This window comes from Tenrec ecaudatus, chromosome 2 (assembly GCF_050624435.1).
Source record: "Tenrec ecaudatus isolate mTenEca1 chromosome 2, mTenEca1.hap1, whole genome shotgun sequence".
NCBI lineage: Eukaryota > Metazoa > Chordata > Mammalia > Afrosoricida > Tenrecidae > Tenrec > Tenrec ecaudatus.
In genome coordinates this window covers 102,962,828-102,984,478 of record NC_134531.1, presented here as the reverse complement: position 1 = coordinate 102,984,478, position 21,651 = coordinate 102,962,828, and the positions used below count along the sequence as shown (strand labels likewise).

The 21,651-nt window shown below is 39.2% G+C and overlaps 1 protein-coding gene across 1 annotated transcript in view; it reads right to left on the bottom strand.

Annotated features, from left to right (window-relative positions):
• The window catches only part of LOC142440053 (uncharacterized), a 176,189-nt gene extending 154,852 nt beyond the window's left edge, over positions 1-21,337 (bottom strand). Inside the window, exons 1-2 of the mRNA XM_075542671.1 lie at positions 21,154-21,337; positions 20,956-21,012 (exon numbers count right to left, since the gene is read on the bottom strand). Of these exons, the coding sequence (XP_075398786.1) occupies positions 20,956-21,012; positions 21,154-21,337 (241 nt within the window). The remainder of the gene's footprint in view (positions 1-20,955; positions 21,013-21,153) is intronic.
• Between the last annotated feature and the right edge of the window lie 314 nt (positions 21,338-21,651).

The window sequence follows — 21,651 nt, the reverse complement described above, 5'->3', positions numbered from 1 at the left end:
GTCAAGCTGCCTTGATGTAATGCAAATGTAGAAACCTTCCTCCCTCCTTCTTAGGAAAATTCCCTTTCTCCCACCTCTCCCTGCATGGTGTATACATAAATAAAATACCAAAATATTTCCCAGAAAGCTGTGTCAGGTTAAGTACACAGAACCTCCTTGAATACTCCATATTACTTTCTCATGTGACACCTTAAAATGGACTTGTAAAAAATCTTAAGGGGAATATTTTAATAGCTTCCCAGAGAGTAGAATGTATTATCATTATGGTACAAAGGACATCACTCATTTTTAATTCTTTGCTCCACAGGTGTTCCCTACCCAGACTGTGGTTGACACTTAGAGGGGCTAATTATGATTCATATATCCCTCCTTCCCTGGGAATTGGGCCTTCTAATTTCACACAATTCCTTTATTCAAAAAAGAAAAATATGTTTCATTCCTAGTGGGTAGACACAGTGATTCTCAATCCTGGCTGCACTTTAGAATCACCCAGGGAGCTTTAAAATATCCTGATGCCTGGCCTGGCCTCAGACCAAATAAGTGAGAATCCCTGGGGGGTGGGGCCCTAGCATTGGTATTTATTTAGTTCTCCAGGTGTTTTTTATGTGCAGTCAGGGTTGAAAATGACTACTGAAACATAACCACCTTGCAAATAAAAATTAAACCATTATTCTTAATGCAGTATTTACTACTTACTGGTGCAATATTTAATATGAACTCTTTTGACTTTTTTTTTTAAAGAAACATGTTCATTTGGTTGGAAGGAAAGGTTAGTAAGTGTGACTCAATGAAAATCCAGGCAGTACACTCATTTTGGTGACTTTGTTGCATGAATCAAAGCCATAGATCACTGCAGGAAAACAGACTTGGGGGAAATTGACTCTTATACATCTTAAATTCCCACAAGCAATCCCCTGGAGCTATTAAACCATTATCCAATTTAGCAATGTAGAAAAAGGAGAGAGAGTGCTACATACTATAATTAATTCTTTCTATAAAATCGGAGGTTTAGAAACAAAATAATTGCAAGGACAACCAGGGCCATCAATTTTATGTAGATTCGGCACTAAGGAAGAACTAAATATTTGATTCTGAAGAAATGCTGCCAGCAGTTACGCATGACTAGTTAATGTTTTCAGTATGCTTGTGAAATGAATAAATTCTAACCCTACAGATAATACAAATGATGATTTATATCAAATAGCATATTGTCAGATTGCAAACCATAAAAATCCCCCCCCCCCCAATTTATATGGTGAAATGTATCGGGAATGAACTAAGGTATAGTGGAATGTCAGGAGGAAATCAATTGACAGGAAATGGATGTTTGGCGCAGTTGAGTAGGTTAATAATATTTAATTGAGTTGTAGGGGTCAGAAGGTTGAGTGATGCTGGTAAGTAAAGGTAATAAAGGTAAGTAAATATAGCTTCTCTCCATTACCTTGTTTGGAAAGACTTAAAAATCTATGAGTTTGATTATGGCAATGACGTAGGCTAGCCTGATTGAATCACTAAAAGTTTCTGAAAATCAAGGTCTCCAATACTGTTAAACCATTTTGATTGGGTTTTTTCCTCATCATTTTATTGGGGGCTCGGACAATTCTTATTACAATCCAAACATACATCCATTGTGTCAAACACATTTGTACATTTGTTGCCCTTATCATTCTCAAAGCATTTTCTTTCCTCTTGAGCCCTTGATATCAGCTCATTTTCCCCCTCCTTCACCGTTCCCCTCTCACTCACGAATCCTTGATAATTTATAAATTATGATTATTTTGTCATAGCTTACACTGTCCAACATCTCCCTTCACCCACTTTTCTGTTGTCCATACCCCAGAGAGGAGGTTATATATAGATCCTTATAACCAGTTCCCCCTTTCTACCCCACCTTCAAATTGTAATTACTAGTAAATAAAATTAGAAGGACTGAGAGTGGTAGAGTCTTAAATTTGTTTTGATTTTTTTAAATGCAAGTTTTGGTGAATGTTTGGAGAAAAGATTTTTCATTCAACAATTTTGCTTTGTAGCATATCCTGCAATCCGCTCAATCTAACACCATCGGCTTACTTTCTCTCTGGGTTTCCTTTTTCCACTTTCTTTTTCCTTCCTGCCTTCAGAGCTTTGTTTTAGGGAAAAGCTGCCCTTTAGGTCTCTTATTGGCCTAAGAAGTATTTTCCTCCTGGGTGTTATTCTTCCATTGTATAGGCCTGTCTATTGTTTGACTGCAAGGGAATCCCCAGGGGGCAGTCCCTTCCAAGTTTGAAAGATGTCTACGTGCTACAGCCTGAGGGATTCAACCAGTCCTTATCAGACCAGTAAGCCTGGTCTTTTACACCTGGCTTTGCATACTCTGCTCTGTGTTCCTCACTTTCTGCTCAGGACCAGTAGGCCCAATCAAAGGCGCCAGCAGCTGTAGCAGGGCCCCATTTAGATCTTCTGGTCTCAGGGTAGTGCAGGCTGTGTTCTGTGTGGTCCAGTAGTCCTTTGTACTAAGTGTTCCCTGAATATTTTATTCTCTTCAATCCCAACTGGAGAGAGACCAATAATCACATTTTACATGCCCACTCAACAGCTTTTTAAACTCCACTTGCTACTCAAAGTCTGGAAATTTCTTTTAAAATATTTGAGTGTATGATCTCCATTGCGTCACATTAAAACAAAATGTGTTACATTTTCCTAGATTTTTCCAAAATAACCACGCGATACATTTACTTTTAGAAAAACTGTTCCATGTTCTTTTCAAGAGGCATAATCTACATCCTTTGCCATAGCTTTCTGCTTCTTTTGAGTAACTTGAAAACTGAAAATGAAATGAATTGCTACACAAATAGTATTCTTTCCCTTAATTTTTTTTCATTTTACAGCTATAGATTTGCATCTCTATCTTAGGTTCTTAGTGGAACATAATTGGATAGTTAATATAAATAAGAAAAGTGCTCATATAAACCATCATAGCCTTTTCCAGTGATATTAAATAGCAAAAGAACACCACATTAAGGTGTCTAATTTGGGGGTTTTAATCACAAATAGGCTTTTTTTCCAAATAGTATACAGGAAATGTTATTTGTTGTGATTTTACAGCTTATGAGCTATGTGAGATCACTTCTTTCTAGATCTCAGTTTCCCCAAAGATAGTGAAGGGGATGGCCTAGAGCAGCGCTTCTCAACCTGTGGGTCATGACCCCTTTGGGGGATGAGCGACCCTTTCACAGGCATCGCCCGATTCATAAAAGTAGCAAAATTACAATTATGAAGTAGGAACTGAAGTTATTTTTTATGGTTGGGAGGGGTCACCCCAACATGAGGAACTGTATTAAAGGGTCACGACATTTGGAAGTTTGAGAACCTCTGACCTAGAGTATTATAGCATGAAACTATTCTATTAGAAAAGAGATATTCAATATGAATAATGTAAGAAAATGCTTCTAAAATACCAATGGCTACAAGAAAGTACTATTTCTAGTGCTATGGTTTTCCTGGTGTCAGCCATACCAATATTGCTTTATTGGGGTGAGGTTGTTGTGGTAGGGGGATGAAACTCTGACAAGTTTACTCTCCTGATTTAAGAGGAATAGCTTACTGAAGAAAGGGCTCCCTGGAACGCTGACTGCCTGAATACCGGAAGCACTTAGGAAGGGTTAGGTCAAAGCATACTCCTCAATGGCAGCTGGCCCAGCAGCAAAACAATGGGAGAGCGATGGCTGGTCAGGGACTTTTTGTGCAAGGGCAACACTAAGAGAAGGCCTTATGAGTAGCAATAAGTACTATCCAAATTTAAGTTTTCCTGTCTGCTTTGTTGGAGAATGGATGGAAAGAAATGGATGAATCAGTACTGGAGCAGGATTGTCATAGAAATATACAGTGAATGTACCAATGGGGAAATGATGGTGACACGAGAGCAAACTGTGGTCTGCAGAGAAGCCTATCATAGCAGTTCAGAGGGCAAGTGACAGGTATCCCAGGAAGGATTTTTGCAGCAGGTGATCATTCTTCAATTGTCTGGGATGGGAAAAGGCAAGCCTTCCTATCAACATAGCTAAGTTTGACATATGGTGAGCATTCAACAAATTGATGGCCGTTAGCCTAAATGCTCCCAACAACCCCACCCCCAGGGACTGTTCCCAAGTTCAGGGGGATGCCCCTCACATACAGCATCATTTTGTCTCCCCAGGAAAAAAATTGGAAAATTACATGGGGGAAAAATAGGGGATATTTTAATGACAGGCATCATCTTCTCTTACCATGGATGCTCCGTTAATCAGGAAGTAGCTTTTGTTTTACATTTTATAGTTGCTGGGTTTTTATTCATCATTTTATTGAGGGCTCTTACAGATATTATAACAATCCATAAATCAATTATATCAAGTGAACTTGCACAGATGCTGCCATCATCATTTTCAAAACATTTCTTTCTACTTGAGTCCTTTGATATCAGCTCCTCTTTATTTCCTCCCTCCCCCATCCTACCATCCTTGTGAATCCTTAATAAGTTATATATATTCATATCCTACACATCTCAAGGGGGACAAATAACAGGACTGTGGGTGAAGGGATACATCAGACGGTAGAAGATATAAAAAAAATAATAATAGTGTAAGATATGGTGTGGTCCATGATGGACCATGATGGTAGGCAGAAAAAGGGCCTCTAGAGATGTGAATGTCAATCCCCAGTTGTTGTAAGGTGCCACTGATTTGGACCTGTAAATATGATATCTTGCATCGCAAAGGGCCTTTGCAGATATTAAAGATCTCGAGCTAAGGATATTGAGCTGAAGAGATTACCTCAGTTTTACAAGTGGACCCAATGTTGGCACATGAATCTTTAAAGGTAAAAGAAGCCAGAAGCGGGAGAAGTAATGATGGAGTCAGAGACAAGAGAGATGTACCAAGAGGAGGGCTTGATCTATGAACTTTGAAAATGAGATCATGAACGTAGGAATGCTTGATTAGCTTCTCCAACCGAGCGCACTGCCATCTAGTTGATTAGGATTCAGGGAAACCCTATCTGATCTGGAAAGTCTTGTGAGTTTCTAAGGCTGAAATTATTTATAGGAGTAGAGGCTCGTCTTTCCTCCACAGGACTTCGGGTGGTTTTGAACTGCTAAGCTTGAAGTTAGTAGCCTATCTCGTCACCGTCTATACTACCAAAGGAGGCTTCTCGAAGCAGAACTATCCCAGGCTGACAACCAACCTATGAGAATCTCAGATGAACAACCCCAAAGAGCCATATTCTGCCAACAACCTGAATAATCAGAGAAATGGGCTCTTCCTTAAAGTCTCTGAAAAGGAACACCAACCCCCCAGAATTTCTGTTTTAGCCGTGAGACCCCCCTTAGGCTTCTGACTGTAAGATAAGTTTGTAGTTTGTATGTGTGTGTGTGTGTGTGTTGTGTAAAGTACTAAATATGTGTTCATTTGTAACAGCAACAATAGAAAACTAATATTCCCTCTAAAGAGAGCATGAAAGCTCAGAGTTATCCCTCCTCGTCTTCGTTTCCCCGTCCCTAGTACAGCAGTACCAATTAGTTTGTGCTCTGTCATTACTAGTTGAAGGTGGGGGTTGGAGGCATCCCAACTCTTCATTTCCCATAAATGTCTTTGAAAAAGTAAAAGAAAAAAATACTTAACTACCCAAGATATCAACAATAGGCAAAGAAAAATTGGCAGGACACAGGAGGGACGAAATGAAAAGTCAACATATTGCAGTTCATGTTTGGAAGGCCTGTTCCATTAACTGAATTGATGAAAACATTCTAGCAAGCGTCAACAATCACACCTCCTATTCCATCTACCTTTGTCGAAAGCCAAGGCAAAAGACAGTTCAAATCTGCATTCAGTCAGTCAGTCTAATGAACAGCTTTAGAGCCTTGTTGATATGGATCATTTCTCCACTACACTAGTATTTCTAGGGTAAGTCCCCCCTATTTAATTATTAATACATGCATTACACGGCCCATTTATTTCCTTATGTGCCCCCTGATATAACCCTAGATCTAGCCTTGTTATTTGCACTTTTAAAATAATTTTTAAATTTGTAAAGTACAGCATAACTACAATGGATATTGAAAGTGCCTTGGCTTGCCAGAAGAACGACCAATTCTATCTTTGAAGAGGTACAGTGCTCCTGAGAAGCAAAAGTGGTGAGACTTGGTCTTATGTACTTTGGACACATCCTCAGAAGTAGTCCGTCCCTGGAAGAGGACATTCTGCTGGGGTAGAGCCGCAGTCAAAAAGATTCTCGAAAAGCCCCTGGGTCCCTTCTGAGACATACACTTCCTTTCCCCGGAGATACAATATTGAAATTAAGGAAACCCCAAACTCACTGCCATTAAGTACATGTTGACTCATAGCTACACTACAAAACAGAGTAGAATCACCCTTGTGGGTTCCCAAGACAGAATCTTTAAGGGAGTAGAAAGCTTCATCTTTCTCCTCCAGAGAGGCTGATGCTGCTGAGCTGCTGCCCTTGCAATAAGTAGCCAAGTCCTCATAGGCACCCACGCTACACCCCCAGGTTTCCTCTTATGCCATTAAAATAATAATAATAATAGCAAAAGACTAATATATACCCACCCAGCTCCTCACATTGCTATCTCCTTATTGTTGCTTAACAGGTTTTCTACATGTGTATGTATTCATAAGCACACACCCCCACACATAAAGAGAGTATATAATTTTCTCATACATTATTTTCTTGGGCAACATGGTTTTTGGTGTTTTTCACATGTTGATGTAGCTCTACTCCACTCACACATTTATTGTTCTGTATTAATATGCTATAATGTGTTTATTTGGCAGTGACAATTTATTTCCAGGTTAATGCTGAAGCAAACATTCTATTTCTTTTCCTGATATTCTTTCTTTCTTTTTAAAATCATTTTATTAGGGGCTCCTACAACTCTTATCACAATCCATACATACATCAATTGTGTAAAGCACATTTGGACATTCATTGCCCTCAACAGTCTCAAAATATATGCTTTCCACTTAATCCCCTGGCATCTACTCCTCATTTATCCCCTCCCTCCTCGCTCCTCCCTTCCTCATGAACCCTTGATAGTTTATAAATTATTATTTTGTCATATCTTTCCCTGTCCAACGTTTCCCTTAACCCGCTTTTCTGCTGTCCATTCCCCAGGCAGGAGGTCACATGTAGATCCTTTAATCGGTTCCCCATTTCCAACCCACCCTCCCTCCACCCTCCCAGTATCTCCACTCACACCACTGGTCCTGAAGGGATCATCTACCCTGGATTCCCTGAGTTTCCAGTTCCTATCTTTACCAGTGTACATCCTCTGCTAGCCAGATTTGTAACATAGAATTGGGATCATGATAGTTGGGGAGAGGAAGCATTTAGGAACTAGAGGAAAGTTGTATGTTTCATCGTTGCTTCATTGCATCCTGACTGGCTCGTCTCCTCTCTGAGACCCTTCTGTAAGGGGATGTCCAGTGGCCTACAAATGGGCTTTGGGTCTCCACTCCGCACTCGCCCACTCATTCACAATGATATGATTTTTTTTGTTCTGATGATGCCTGATACCTGATCCCTTCGACACCTCGTGATCGCACAGGCTGGTGTGCTTCTTCCATGTGGGTTTTGTTGCTTCTGAGCTAGATGGCCTCCTGCTTCCCTTCAATCCTTTCAGACCCCAGACGCTGAATTTCTTGATAGCCAGGCACCATCAGCTTTTTTTCTTGCCACATTTGAAGCAAATACTCTTACACATTTCTGGCTTCTGCTGTACCTGTAAAGAACTCTCTCTGTCTCTTTCTTTCTCTCTCCTTTTTTAGAGACCATATCCAAGATCAGAAGTGCTGGACTATGGAGTCTTTCTGAGCAGCTTTGCCAGATAATGGCAAAATTATTTGCCAATGTGGTTGTACTACTTCCATTCTTATTACTTTTCTGATTAAAAAGACTCTTCTTCCAGATCAGTCTATTCTATTAATTTGATCATCCTAATTGCAGCTTTCAACCTATTTTTTCTTCTCTCCCAAACTCTAACTTTATCCCCAAAGGCAGTATTTATTTACTGTCTACATAAACAATTCCAAACTCTTCAGACATTTTATTCAACGCTCTCCATGTCCACTGCTTCTTAATGAAATCCCCTTTTGCCAATCAGCTTCACCTTTATATTTTTTCTGCTCTTATGTTCCTTTTTGCTCTTACGTTTGTATTCATAAGGCTCCCTGGGGTAAAATCCATCCCTTTCCCCTCTGCTATTAAATAATTGCTATTCTTTAAATTCCAGTAGATAGCATCATTTTCTGTAAGCTTCCCAAGCTGTTTCTAAACTTATTCTCAGAAGTCTCCTTGCACTATGAGTATATCATCCAGTCATTCACTAAAATAAAATAAGGATTTATATTTTGTGGATCTATTCAAGGAAAGAAATACATTTGAGATGTATTCAAGGAAAATGTGAGAAGAGGGGACCTGGAAAGGATGAGGAGCTTATTTTCAAATCATAATGCCTATCAGTTATGCTCCATCCTTGAAGGGAATGTTTGAGGATAATTTTTCATTGGTGGTTGGAGAGGGAATCCACTTTTGCCTGGGTGTGTAGATGGTGCCATATACAATTCTATGAATAAGGTTGATGGAGGGCCGTTTGCCTTCTGATCTCAACCTTCTTCTTACTTGGCTTCAGAGACTGACAGGACCCTTTGTTCTAATCCCAGTGTTCAAGGGCTATCAAATGAAATATTTCTGCTTGCTTCCAAGTTGTTGCTTGAACCTCTCGGTCTACCTGAAGCACCTCAATACTCCACCCAGTGGACTTACTCTTTTAAGAACCAGTTGAAGTCTTCTCTGTCTGGGAAGCTTTCTAGGCATCTTAACTATATGATCCTCTTCTCTTATAGAATTTCTGCTGCTTAACGTATATTGCCTTATGTAGTTAACTTTGTTTTTATGTTTAAACATAAAATCAGGACCCATGATTTAAGTTCGGTGGCGCACAGTGCCTTCAACAGTACTGTTAGTCAAAGACTTGCTCTTGGTGGGCAGTTCATGGATTCTGCTAAAACAAGGCTAACTCTGGTTTCTAATTGGCTTTATAGATGTCAGATGCTTTTTTGCATTCAAAGAAGATTACAATTCCTATGTTGAATTTACCCATGTCAGCAAATTTTATGGTTGAATTCATAACCAGAATATTGTTTTGAGATGGTTACTTTTGTCTTGTTTTGTGTCTAGCCTTCCCAGATCCCTGGTATTAAATGCAGAATGAAAAGCGGGGCTTAGGGCCCATATACTCCCTCTGTGTTGCTAGACTTCTGTGTGCACCCACAGTGAAAATGCCTGGTTTCTGTGATCTTTCAATATGAATTAGTTCTCCTATCTCTGACCGAAGCTTTCAGCTGTTTCAACATTTTCTATTCTTGTTTCCTTTGCTTTGGACCTAAGAAAGACCTGCTTCTTAGCAAGGTGACCTGACCTAGCATTCCTGAACAAGTGTATCTTAGTTTAAAAATCTTAGTAATTTTTGATGCCTAAATTTCCTTTTTAATCTGGCCTCATTTAAATGCTAATGTCTGTTTTCAGGAGGCCGGTTTCTTGTTCTCCTCTATATACCCTCTGAGCTGATGTGAGCAGAGACCTCCTTCACTTCAAAGGAAACTTCATGCTTGGATCCTCTCCACAGGGGTGCTCAGGCTAAGGCAAGAAGTGATCCCTATAGCTTTTCCTCCTTCATTTGCGAGGAGAAAAAATAATAAAAAGAAAAAAGACTTATCAACACATTTAACGTTTTAAGTAATTGAGACAGTACCACATATTGGAGCATCCATACCCTGTGGCTAGTTCGTAATCTTAAAGAACCTAATTTTTAACACTGGGAATCTAAAATTATGTCAGTCAGTACCAGTATGGTAGTCCACGTACCTATTACTTTCAAATAGATAGTATAGCAAGCTATTATGCTCATGTGCATATGCTAGGCGTGGTATCATGCTGTGAGATATAATTGACTAGATGACACATATACTTTCAATGCAAAAACTATTTTAAAGGGAGGACAAAATATATTACTTTATTGTGGTCATAGAGTAGCTAGCCCTTCAATGGGCCACAAGTTGTCCCACTCCCCACGCCACCCCCACCCTCAAAGGTTTGTTAGTTGCAATGAGTCCTTTCTTAATCATCTGGGTTCTTAATATTCTTTTCGTTTTGCTTTTATTGGGAGCGGAAGAGCATGTATGATTTAGAGTTCATTGTTTCGAAGATAGGGGATGATTGCCAGTACTTTAAGCATAAAATGCACTTTTCTCTAGGTTAATGTTGATAACTAAGAATGTAATTTCCTTTTCCAAAATGGATATGCCTTCAGAAAGCTGTTTGGATATAACCAAACTTAATTTGAATCAGAAAATAAATGGTAATTAACGTAGCTGTCCATTGTATTTTACCTTACAATTTGTAAGCCACTTGCACATACTTAATTTATTTGAAACTCAGAGAAATTCTACAAAACAGAAAATAATCTCATTATCTTTCTTCTTTACATGAGTGAACTAAGGTTTGGAAGTATCAGCAACTCACCTGACATGTCACTCTCACGGAGAGAGCTGGAAAGGAACGCCACTGGAACCAGTCAAGTTCACGGAGAGAGCTGGAAAGGAACGCCACTGGAACCAGTCAAGTTCACGGAGAGAGCTGGAAAGGAACGCCACTGGAAGCAGTCAAGTTCACGGAGGGAGCTGGAAAGGAACGCCACTGGAACCAGTCAAGTTCACGGAGGGAGCTGGAAAGGAACGCCACTGGAACTCCAGTTGGTTTCTTCTAACCTCAAACTCTTTGGGCCCCACACTGCAGCCTGTGAATGGTAAAAAGAGAAAAGGTTGAATCTTGATTTTTACTCTATTAGCTACATTGTGTTAATGAACTGATTTAGGTGAAGAAGGGGCATATTTGGATAAGCTGCTTTATTAACAGATGAAATATTAAGCAGTGATTTAAAAAATTAATGGAGTTCAGTGGCACCCACTAAACAGAAAAATAAATCTCTGAAGATTATTTATGTCATGTTCCTTTTTAGTAAGGCTAAAAATGTATAACGTTAGCATCTATGTATAAAATGACGTATTTGAAATGTGACCGTATTATAAAAAAATGCTAATAAACACAATGTTTACAATATTTGCCATGAGTAGAAGAAGCCTAAAGAGTAGAATGGGAGGCCCATATGGTAAGATCACAAGTATCGACAATATTCTAAGTTTTATTTTGGTTGGTAGGCTTATATTTTTAATTACCGTGTATACTCGAATATAAGCCAACCCGAGTATAAGCCGAGCTACCTAATTACTACCAGGGAAACCAGAAAAACTGATTCACTCGAGTATAAGCCTAGGGTGGAAAATGCAGAAGCTATTGGTGAATTTCAATAATCAAAACAAATGAAAATAAAATTACTAAAAATTGAGACATCAGTGGGGTAATGTATTTAAATATTTACTTTAAATAAATATATAAATAAAAGGACAACATGTCATTTAACATTAGTAAGCTAGCACAGTAAGTGGAAAATAGGTTCAACAACAACAAAAAAGGTATCAACAATGATACCTTAAGAGTACTATTCCCTGAGCTCAATCAGCAACCAAGCTAAAATGTAAAGAGTTAAAATCCTTCAAAACTGGATTCCTCATCATCATTCGTATCCCAATACAGAGCTTCAGCTGGTGTGAGGTCATCATAGACGCTATCCTCACTGAGATCGCCGTCATCACCACCACTGCTGTCATTTTCATAAAAAGCACAGTCTTCACTGCCATCCATAGCATTACTAATACTACATTTCTGGAAGTCATGTAGCACCATGTCTTCTGGAATGTCTTCCCATGCATCTCGAACCCACTTTGCCATTAACTCTATGTCAGGCTTCATGAGATTTCCTCCTTTTTTAAGTCGGGCTTGACCAGATGACATCCATTCATGCTACATCCTTCACACATGGTCTTTAAAAGGCTTATTCAAAGATACATCCAGAGGCTGCAGTACAGGTGTAAGCCCACCTGGAATAATGGCTAAAGTAATTTTACTAGATTTTGCCAATTTTTTATGTCATTCGATAGGTGGGCTCTGAACATATCCCAAACAAGTAATGATGGCTTTTTCTTTAAGGCTGCTCCTGGTCGTCGGTTCCAAATTTCTCCCAGCCATTTTTTTGTTCCGTCCTCACCCATCCAGCCTTTAACATGTGCACGCACAGTAATTCCTGGTGGGAAATTGATCATTTTAGGCAAGGTCTTTCTTTTAAAAATAATGATAGGATGCAGCTTAGTTCCATTAGCCAAACATGAAAGAACAACTTTAAAGTTTTTTTTTCATTTCCTATGGTTTTGAGAAAAATGTTTTTTCTCCTAAACTTGCCACAGTTCTGTTGCTTGGAAGATAAAAAGTTATGGCAGTTTCATCCATATTCCCAATATCTGTCAGGTAATAATTATAAATCCTTCTTTGTTTTATAATAAATAACTGGAATGACTAATTTTTTCTTTAAGGTCTTGTGGCATTTTCTGGGATATCTTTGTTCTTTGTCTCAAACATAGTTGGCCAAACCTATTCATGAAGTGGGTATACCATCCTGCTGATGCAGCAAATTTTTCAATACCTGGTGCTTTTTTATATTTGTCATCCTTAGCCATTTGTAGCGCATGTGTGCGGATTATTCCTATGCATGTTATGCAGTAACCATTTTGAGGACACTCCATAACCCATTTATGCAATTCACTCTCTAGAGCCCCATAGAAAGACATTAAACCACGACGAGCTTTTTTAGCTTTTGGAATCTGTTCCAAGTCAGCCATCATTTTCTGCCACTCCCTCACTTGCTTTTCCTCAACAAAGAATTCCCTACTTGCAATACTGTTATTACTTTCTTCTGCTCTTGACACAACCTTCCTTTTTTAAACCAGTCTCATATGACTGGTGTTTTTGTTTTGGTTCAAGAGTATCCATTTCTAATAGGATAAAAAAATAAGACTCTGAAAAAGAACTTTCATGATAATGCCCCCCCCCCCCACGACATGTTAGCGGGGAGGAGGGGGGACTTATACACGAGTATATATGGTATCTTATACAAGCTAACAAAATTAGCAAGGTTTATGAGTGGACCCATGATGGGAATGCATCCTAAATTAAGGATTTATCTATTTCTGTGTATCTGAGATCCAATTAGAAAGAATGATTGAGAAGGGGGAAAACACGAAACAGGAAAGGTAAAAGGTATAGAGAAAGGAGGAGCTGTAGGAAGGAGAGGAAAGGTGCTACCTCAAGGCACACAGAGCACATGTCTGCTGATGCGATGTTGTTACCAGGGCAGTGAATGCTACATTCACATCACAAATTGCGATTATGCTAGCAAAGCATCATCTGTCACATCAGGTCAATGTTATGAATTTGAGCGTTTGGGGGTTTATAATTTTGTTTATACTTAATTTGTAAATTTAAATGTGTTCCTTAAGTATTTGTACAAATGAAAGGTCCACTTCATTTTGAGTTCTTACTTATATCAATAACATTGTATTATAGATGATTTTAGGTCATCATTGGGGAGTCCATGAGGTTGCTCTTACTTTGTTAGGTCTTGTTCTTTATTCATTTATAAGAAGCATGCATGGCACTTTATTCCCTGCCAATGTCTCCCTCAGATTCCTTTGTTTCACTTTTTATGCAAGTGTTTCCCAGGAATGCCTGGGATACACCAAAACCCTAGCAAGGGTTGTGTGAGCTTAAAACTAGAACATCTGTTTGTCTTTTGCACTTTCACTTACAAGTATAGAGTGCAATTTTCAAGTCTATGTGACATATAACAAATAGCACAAAAGATTGCCTGTAAAAGTAAATAGGAAAAGCAAGAGTTTAAGTAATTCTATGAGCCCAGACATTAAAAAGCTCTGACAATATAGAAAATAATGCCACTATTCTCACTAAATCGCTATTGTGAAAAAAATGTAATTTTCCATATATTATTAATGTTAACATGAAATTGGTTTGTAATTGATGTTTTAAAATAAGTATATACTTTAAATTTTTCTATTTACATTTTAAATATAATAAATAGTAATAGATATTGCCTATATAAGCAAGAACTATGTGGAACCCTTGATAGTGTTAAAGAATATGAAGCAATTTTGAGACCAGAAAGTTTGAGAACGATTGTTTCAATCCCAGCTTCTTAGTTCTGTATTCTAAGTAGAACTACACTGAAACTCACAAGATACGCGGTACTGTCATCTAATCACACTATCTGGAGCAGCTGGAGACTTAGACATACAGGAAATGGGAATCCCAGAAGATGCTTGACATACTTAGGAGACAACTCAGAAAGGCCGAAAGTTGTAGAGAGGAAGTAGGTGCGTAGGTGCACACCACTGGGCAGGTAGATGGTTAAAACTCTTATTTCTAAAACAGAATAACTCTAAAATTTTCACAACAATGGCATAAGAGCACTTCAATTATATCAGAGGGAACAATAAAAGGGTGGTGGTAGTAATGGGGCCTTTCCTTTGTTACCACTCATTGCTCTTCCCATGGCCCTGGCATGACCTGTGAGAGCAGCTGGTAGAGAGGCTGTGGTCAGTTCACTTGGAGGCCCAGATCAGTGAGAGTGAAATCAGGACGGCATGTTTCAGATGCACGCTTGCAGCACACACAGAGAAGAATGTTCAGATCTCTATCAGACATACAGATCATTTCCCCAAAGCTCCTGGCTGGGGTGGGGGGTGGGGGGAGGGCGGAGAGGGAGGGAGGCAACTGCATTTATTTGATCATCTCTATTTCAGTATTTGATGAAAATGACAATATTTGGTTCTCTTTCTTATGGCATTCCTGCCACTGCAGTGAGATGAGCTATATTTTAGGCATTTATAAGACTTTCTAGGGCTTTGCTTAAACCCCATGGGGATGTAAATCTGCATAATAAACTGAACAAGAACTGCATTCTTAAAGTAAACGGTGCTGTTGTAGAGGACTGGGTCACCAGCCCTGTGAAATAGGTGTTGTGTCTTTTAATATGTAGCAATAGCTCCAAGGGTTTTTTGTTGTTGTTTTTTAATTTCATGAAACTAGTTAGCAACGTCATCATTCAATGCCCTACTCCTGTGTCCCCCAGTCTAGATGTTGGCTTGCCCAAACAGGCGCTCTTCATCTGATGCCGATTTGGGGCGTATTTTGGAACTATGCAGCTCCAGGTAGTTGGTAAATTACTTCTCACTCACAAATTTCTTTAAGAAATTCAGCTTCCTCAGCTACTAGACTAGTATGCCATGGGTCATGATCATATATTTTGCCATTATTTCACAAAAATATTCATTTTAAGCATATATACATCATCTACATAACTGACGCTTTCATAGGATATTTGAGTTAAGCAAAGCTTGCCACGTTTCCCGGCCCTTGATTCAGGTTGGCATTCTGTTTAGCTTTGTATCTTAGAAGGGATGTGCCTGTGACTCTATTTCGCTCTTGCTTTTCTGAAGTATGCAAACACGGAAATTATCTTATTTCAACAGAAGACCCTGCTGGCAATAAGAAAGCATGAAAATCTTCAAAGATGTCTTTTAAGTATGGAAATTACCTAATAACTTTTTCAGCCTTAAGAAGCATTCATATTTTCTCTGGCAAGCCCGCCTCCCCCTGCCAACACACACACACACACACACACACTTCCACTTGCCTCCTGTCCTCTCTCACTACCCTCCATCACCCCCACCTCATTTTTAATACTGCAACAGAAATTTCATTGTATGTAGGAGAGAGAATACTGTGAACTCTAGACTCCAACCACTCAGGGCACAGCCTTTTAAAATTGAGTCCCTGAATCACTAATATCACAGAAAAGAACAAACTGAAGTTATAAAGTCAATAAAATAGAAACTGGGTAAATAATAAAGCAATTCTACAATTCCTGTATTTTATTAAATTTGGTATCTGCACGAGCAAGACGCGGTAGAACACATCGGCCGGCACTGGAGGAAGCTCTGAGAGAGGCTGCAATGACTCTGCTGTCCTCTGTCTCCCACAACCAAAGCATTCCTTTCCCCCATGCAGCAGCTACTAGAGGAGTGTACACATTTCCAGTTTTGCTTTAAAATGCACTCAAAGGAAGAGAAAACCAATTACATGGAAACAATTTGGGAAATGAGGAGATACTTAAAATGCATTTGATATTGGATTATAATTGCCCACCTGATAAGATACTTTATTTTCGGCCTCTTGTTTATATTTTTATATTCTAGTCTCATAAGATCAATTCATCCAGATGGACTGGAGAGTTATTGTCTTGATACTATACTCTTCCCTAATTATTTGAGGAAATAAATATGTTCCCACTTGTCAAAAGTCCAATTAGTCCTGGGATCTTTATAAGCAAATATTACTTAGAGCTTCATCAACAACTTATTTCTGCTTGTATCAATTTTCAAAATAAGGTGCCTATCAAAAATATGAATATTTTATTTTATTAAGAAAATTCAAATCTATCTTGTATTAGCCTACATGCAAAGGTTTTCTCTCAAGAATGCTGGAGATTAATCATTTCAAAGACACAATTAAGAGTTTGCCAAGTAAAGTACAATTGGTCATGCTACTGTTTACTGGTAAAGTTAAACGAAGTGGCAGCAGTTGTGATAACTTATTCTCTGCTCAGTCAGAAAATTATTAACATCATTTTGTTTCTGCATTTAAATGGAAATATAACACATTTGCATGTTCTCTGAGATTTTATTTGCTAGTTTTTTTAAAAAGATTTTTCAAAAAAGATTTTGAGTTAATAACTCTTATGCTGATGTTCCAAAAACAAACAAACGTTATGCTTCTCACTTTTATTATTATTATTTAATTTAAGAGTATATTTATTAAAATAGACAAAACCAAAAAACAAACCAAAAGAGAAAGAGAGAGAAAAACAAAAGAGACAAAACCAAAAAACAAACCAAAAGAGAAAGAGAGAGAAAAACCACCCAAAGACATAGACACATCATCCAGATGAGGGAAACCACCAACGCATGGTTGAAATGTTGCCTGAAGGTTCACAATGGAAACTCCAGATTAATAGGGTTGTGGAGGGGAAGGTAATGAGGAAACCGTCACAAAAGAAAGATTGGTGGCTACCGGTACATTCCGGTAAGAGGTGGGACTATAGAAGCAGGTGTGGAACTGTGGTTGGGACACATATATTGTTAGATGGAAGAGTTTAAAGATTTGTTCAGGGTCTTCTGAACAAGGTAGTCAGAACCAAGAATAAAGTTTGGGTTATATAAAATAAATTTATCATCAATGAGTTCTTCAAACATTGTTCTTATATAACTCATAATAATAATTTAAAATTAGAAAAACATGAACAAAATGAAGGACAAATAAACATAGTACTAACAGACTTGAATATAGATGTCTTTCTCAAAAATTAGAATTTCTAATAACACCAAGAATCAATGAACTCAATCTGAGTATCAGCACATCGCTTAAAATATTTTAAATTACTTATGTACTACAAGACATTGCTGAAATAAAGTTTAATTACATTTATTTTTTTCTGATATTTTCCTAAATTTAGCTTCCTCGGATTTTTTTAAATGCCTACCTTTTTACTTAAAAATCAAGACAAAACAAACCTGGTTATCAAGTTGATTCTGATTCAGCGACTTCATAGGACAGACAGACACTGCTTCCAGGTGTTTCTGAGAGTGTAATAGGCAGCAGATGTCGACTGGGTGATCTTTTTGCAAGCGGACATTTTTGCTCAAACTGCCATGTTTCTGTTAGCAGCCCAGTGCTTGACCCACTGTTACTACTGGCCATTTCTCCAGAATATTAGCTAGAATCAACACTTCATTTGCATATCTGAATCAGCTCAGGGCTGAACAAAGTGGATAAACGTTATTTTCCTCTAAAATATCCTCTCTGAGAAAATAACACTTTATATTTAAATCATTTGTAGAGGTATGTATTCTAAGGTCAATCCTGGTAAAAAAAAGTCTGCGAAAATGAATGATCGTATAATTCTTTATAATACAATATTGTAAAACAAACTCCCTGCCAGCGAGTTAAGTCTGACACATAGTGCATGGTGGAACTGTCTCTGTGGGTTTCTGAGACTGTAACTCTTTACAGGAGTAGAACGCCTCATCTTTCCCCCACGGAGGGGGCTGGTGGTTTCAAACTGATGACTTTGCAGTCAGCAGCCCAATGTGTAATCCAGTATGCCACTAGAGCTCCTAATATCGTAATATAAAACTATGTGTTCATATCTATGTGGTAAAAATTAAGGTTGCACATGGTCATTGAGCCTTGACTCAATTACTCCCTTAACACAAGAACACTTTGTTCTAATAATTTGGCATTCTGTGATGCTCACCTTCCTGACACAATCACTGAAGACAAAATGGGTGCATAAGCAAATGTGGTGAAGAAAGCTGATGGTGCCTGGCTACCAAAAGATATACTGTCTGGGGTCTTAAACGCTTGTAGATAAACAAGCAGCCATCTAGCTGAGAAGCAACCAAGCCCCCATGGAAGAAGCACACCAGCCTGTGTGATCATAGGATGTTGATGGGATCAGGTATCTGGTATCTAAGATGCATAATTAAAACCATACCTAAGGAGAATGGTGGGGCGCATGAAGTGGAGAACCAAGGCCCATCTGTAGCCAATTGGACATACCTGCACAGAGGGGTCACAGGGAGGGATGAGCCAGTCAGGGTGCAGTATAGCACCGATGAAACACACAACTTTCCTCTAGTTCTTTGGTGTGTCCTTCGCCCCACTATCATGACCTCAATTCTGTCTTACAAATTGGACTAGACCAGAACATGCACACTGCTACAGAAAAGAGCCACAATGCAGGGAATCCAGGATAGATAAAACCTTCAGGGGCAAAAAGGAGAGTAGAGATACCAGGACGATTAGGGGAAGGTAGGGGTAACCGATCCCAAGGATCAACCTAGAACCCCCTTCCAGGGGGATGAATAATGGAAAAGTAGGTGAGGGGTGCGACGGAGGAATGATGTAAGATAAAAATAATCTATAACTTATCAAGGGTTTGTGAGGGAGGGTGGGGGAAGAAATGGGGAGCAGATATCAGGAGCTCAAGTGGGAAGAGAATGCTTTGAAAATGATGATGGTGGCATATGTACAAATGTGCTTGACACAGTGGAGGAATGTATGGATTGTGATAAGAGATGTAAGAACCCACAATAAAAGTATTTTTTTAAGTTTAATTCACAATCACATGTGCTATAAAATCAATAATTAAAATCACAAACATACACAAGTAATAAATAAATATGCATATTTAAATTTATAATAATGTCCAGAGTTAAGAATTATATATATATAAATGTTTTGCTTACAAAGACCTTGTCATCTCAAAAAAATTAATAGGCTTCTCAATAGTGCATTCTTTGAAAGGGGTGTCCACTTGCAAACAAGGAATAAAAAGGGGGCAGTTTGTTAATGGAAAGGGCCAAACATTTTTGAAACCTGAGATAGATGGCTCTTGAACTTGAGCAACAAGTCCATGGTGGACTCCTGTGAGCCGTTCCCAGCCCAACTATGAGGCAAAGCTTTCCTTCAAAGCAGGGTCTAATTTGTGTGAAGGTCAAATGCCCGATATCCAGAATTCTATAAGGTCACTAGCTATCTGAATTTCCCCTTCAGATATTTCTTGTTATGAAGATTAACAACTGCATATTATTCTTAAAACAACACACACATTTAAAGTATGTAGCTACATAATTTTAAACTGTTTTAGTTAGGTTAAGCTATTTTATACTATTGAAAGATGTTGAGGTACTTAATTTATTGTGGCTACCTGGCCGATAAACAACTTGTGGGGTTAATTGAAAGGCAGAAAGATAAATGGAATGGTGAGCCTCGCCTTTACAGTTTTTGGGTCTTTGCTTTCTGATGGTTGGACCAGGGTGCAGCTGCCTTAGCCAGTTCCCTGCTTCAGCTGGCAAGGCTCACTTCCTGCAAGACATCCGTGAGGAGAAGCCACATGAACTTACCCTGATGCAGCCCTGGGTGCTGGAGCAGCCGTGTGGAGACCCCTGCCAGCGCTGAGATGCTTACACGTTCATTAACTCAGCTTTCCTCCTGCAGTTGGCATCATTGTGTGTGTTTTGTGAGATGGAGGAGGGCTTTGTGGATTGGTGTCGGACATATGGGTTAATGTTGGACTTGTGGGCTTGGGCAGCGCTGGGTTGGGATGTTTTCTTGATGTGCACTTAATCTTTATATAAAACTCTCTTATACATGAGGTTTTGTAGATTTTTTTTTCTCTAAAGTACGCAGATTAACACAGATGTTCTTCAAACAAGGCCACAGATATTTTAAAGGCTCCTTGGCAGCAGAAGGCCAGTTTCTACAGCGGAACAAATAGTAGCTCTCCCATCCTTCCAGGAGTGAACACGCGTCAAAACAGGAGGAGAGCTGCCACCATCTCCCCACTGCTGTGGGGGAAATCACCCTCCAAAGAGCCCCACAATATCGGTCACAAAGAGACAACCAGTGACGCAATGCAATATTAAAACCACATATTTCAAGTTTAAATCATTTACAGTTGTAGAATAATTCCTCTTTCCCTTGCCGAGCAGCTGGGGAGTGTGAACTGCTGTCCTTGTGAGTTGGCAACTCAAAGTGGTTTGTGGTGCGCCAGAGCGCCATGAAAACCAGAATAACCCGAACCATCCTGGTCCAGACCCCAGCGTTTCTAAGCGGAGTACTGTGCTCTGGGTTGACTCTGGAATAAAGAGCTTACTGTGTCAGCAGAGCTTTTGTCATGGATCTCATTATATTATACACTAGTGTACATTATATATAGATTTATTTATATTCACACACATACATATATATAAAAGATTATATTTTCTTGAACCCCTACCAACCATGCACCAAACCAAAAGACCCCAAAACTCCTTCTATAATTAGGAATTACAGTACCTCTATCAAAAGCTGAAGCAAAACGCCAATTTTTAGAAGATTCCAAGGCGTCCAAACCTAAGGGTCAAATTCAAGCGGGACAAAGAGAAGGAACAAACAATTCACAGCGAAGAGCCTACTAGGAAGGAACTCACAGCACGATTTAGGAAAGTTTCTTAAGGCGCCGAAACACGGGTTCATAATTCCAAGAGCACTTACTCTGGAGGCGTCTCCGAGGGTCCATGGAAATGTGGAGGAAAGTACTTCTTTTTCGTTCTTTTTTCTCCCCCTGGTGCCAAGTTTCCCCAAGACCCTCCAGCAATCCTACCAGTAAACCCAGTTTTGGATTCCTAGTCCTGTTTTTTGATAAGCCCTTTGTATTAGGGTGCAAAAGAGACCCCATTTCGAGCGTAATTTAAAGGGACTATTTAAGTGTTAGAAGAGAAGAAGGCATCACGAAGACACAGCCGCGTCCTCCGGGAGAAGGAGCCACGGTTGCCAGGGAGAGCCGGCGCTGGAGGCGTCACAATGCACTTCTGACACTCACATGGCGTTGGTTGTGGTCTCTCATTTGCAGGGTGCTAACTAACCACCCTCACCTTTTAGAGCCAAGCGCTTTCTGTTGGAGTACAGAGAGGTGTGTGTGTGTGTGTGTGTGTGTGTGTGTGTGTGTGTGTGTGTGTTCAAATGGAAATACAACTGGGAGAGAAAACACGC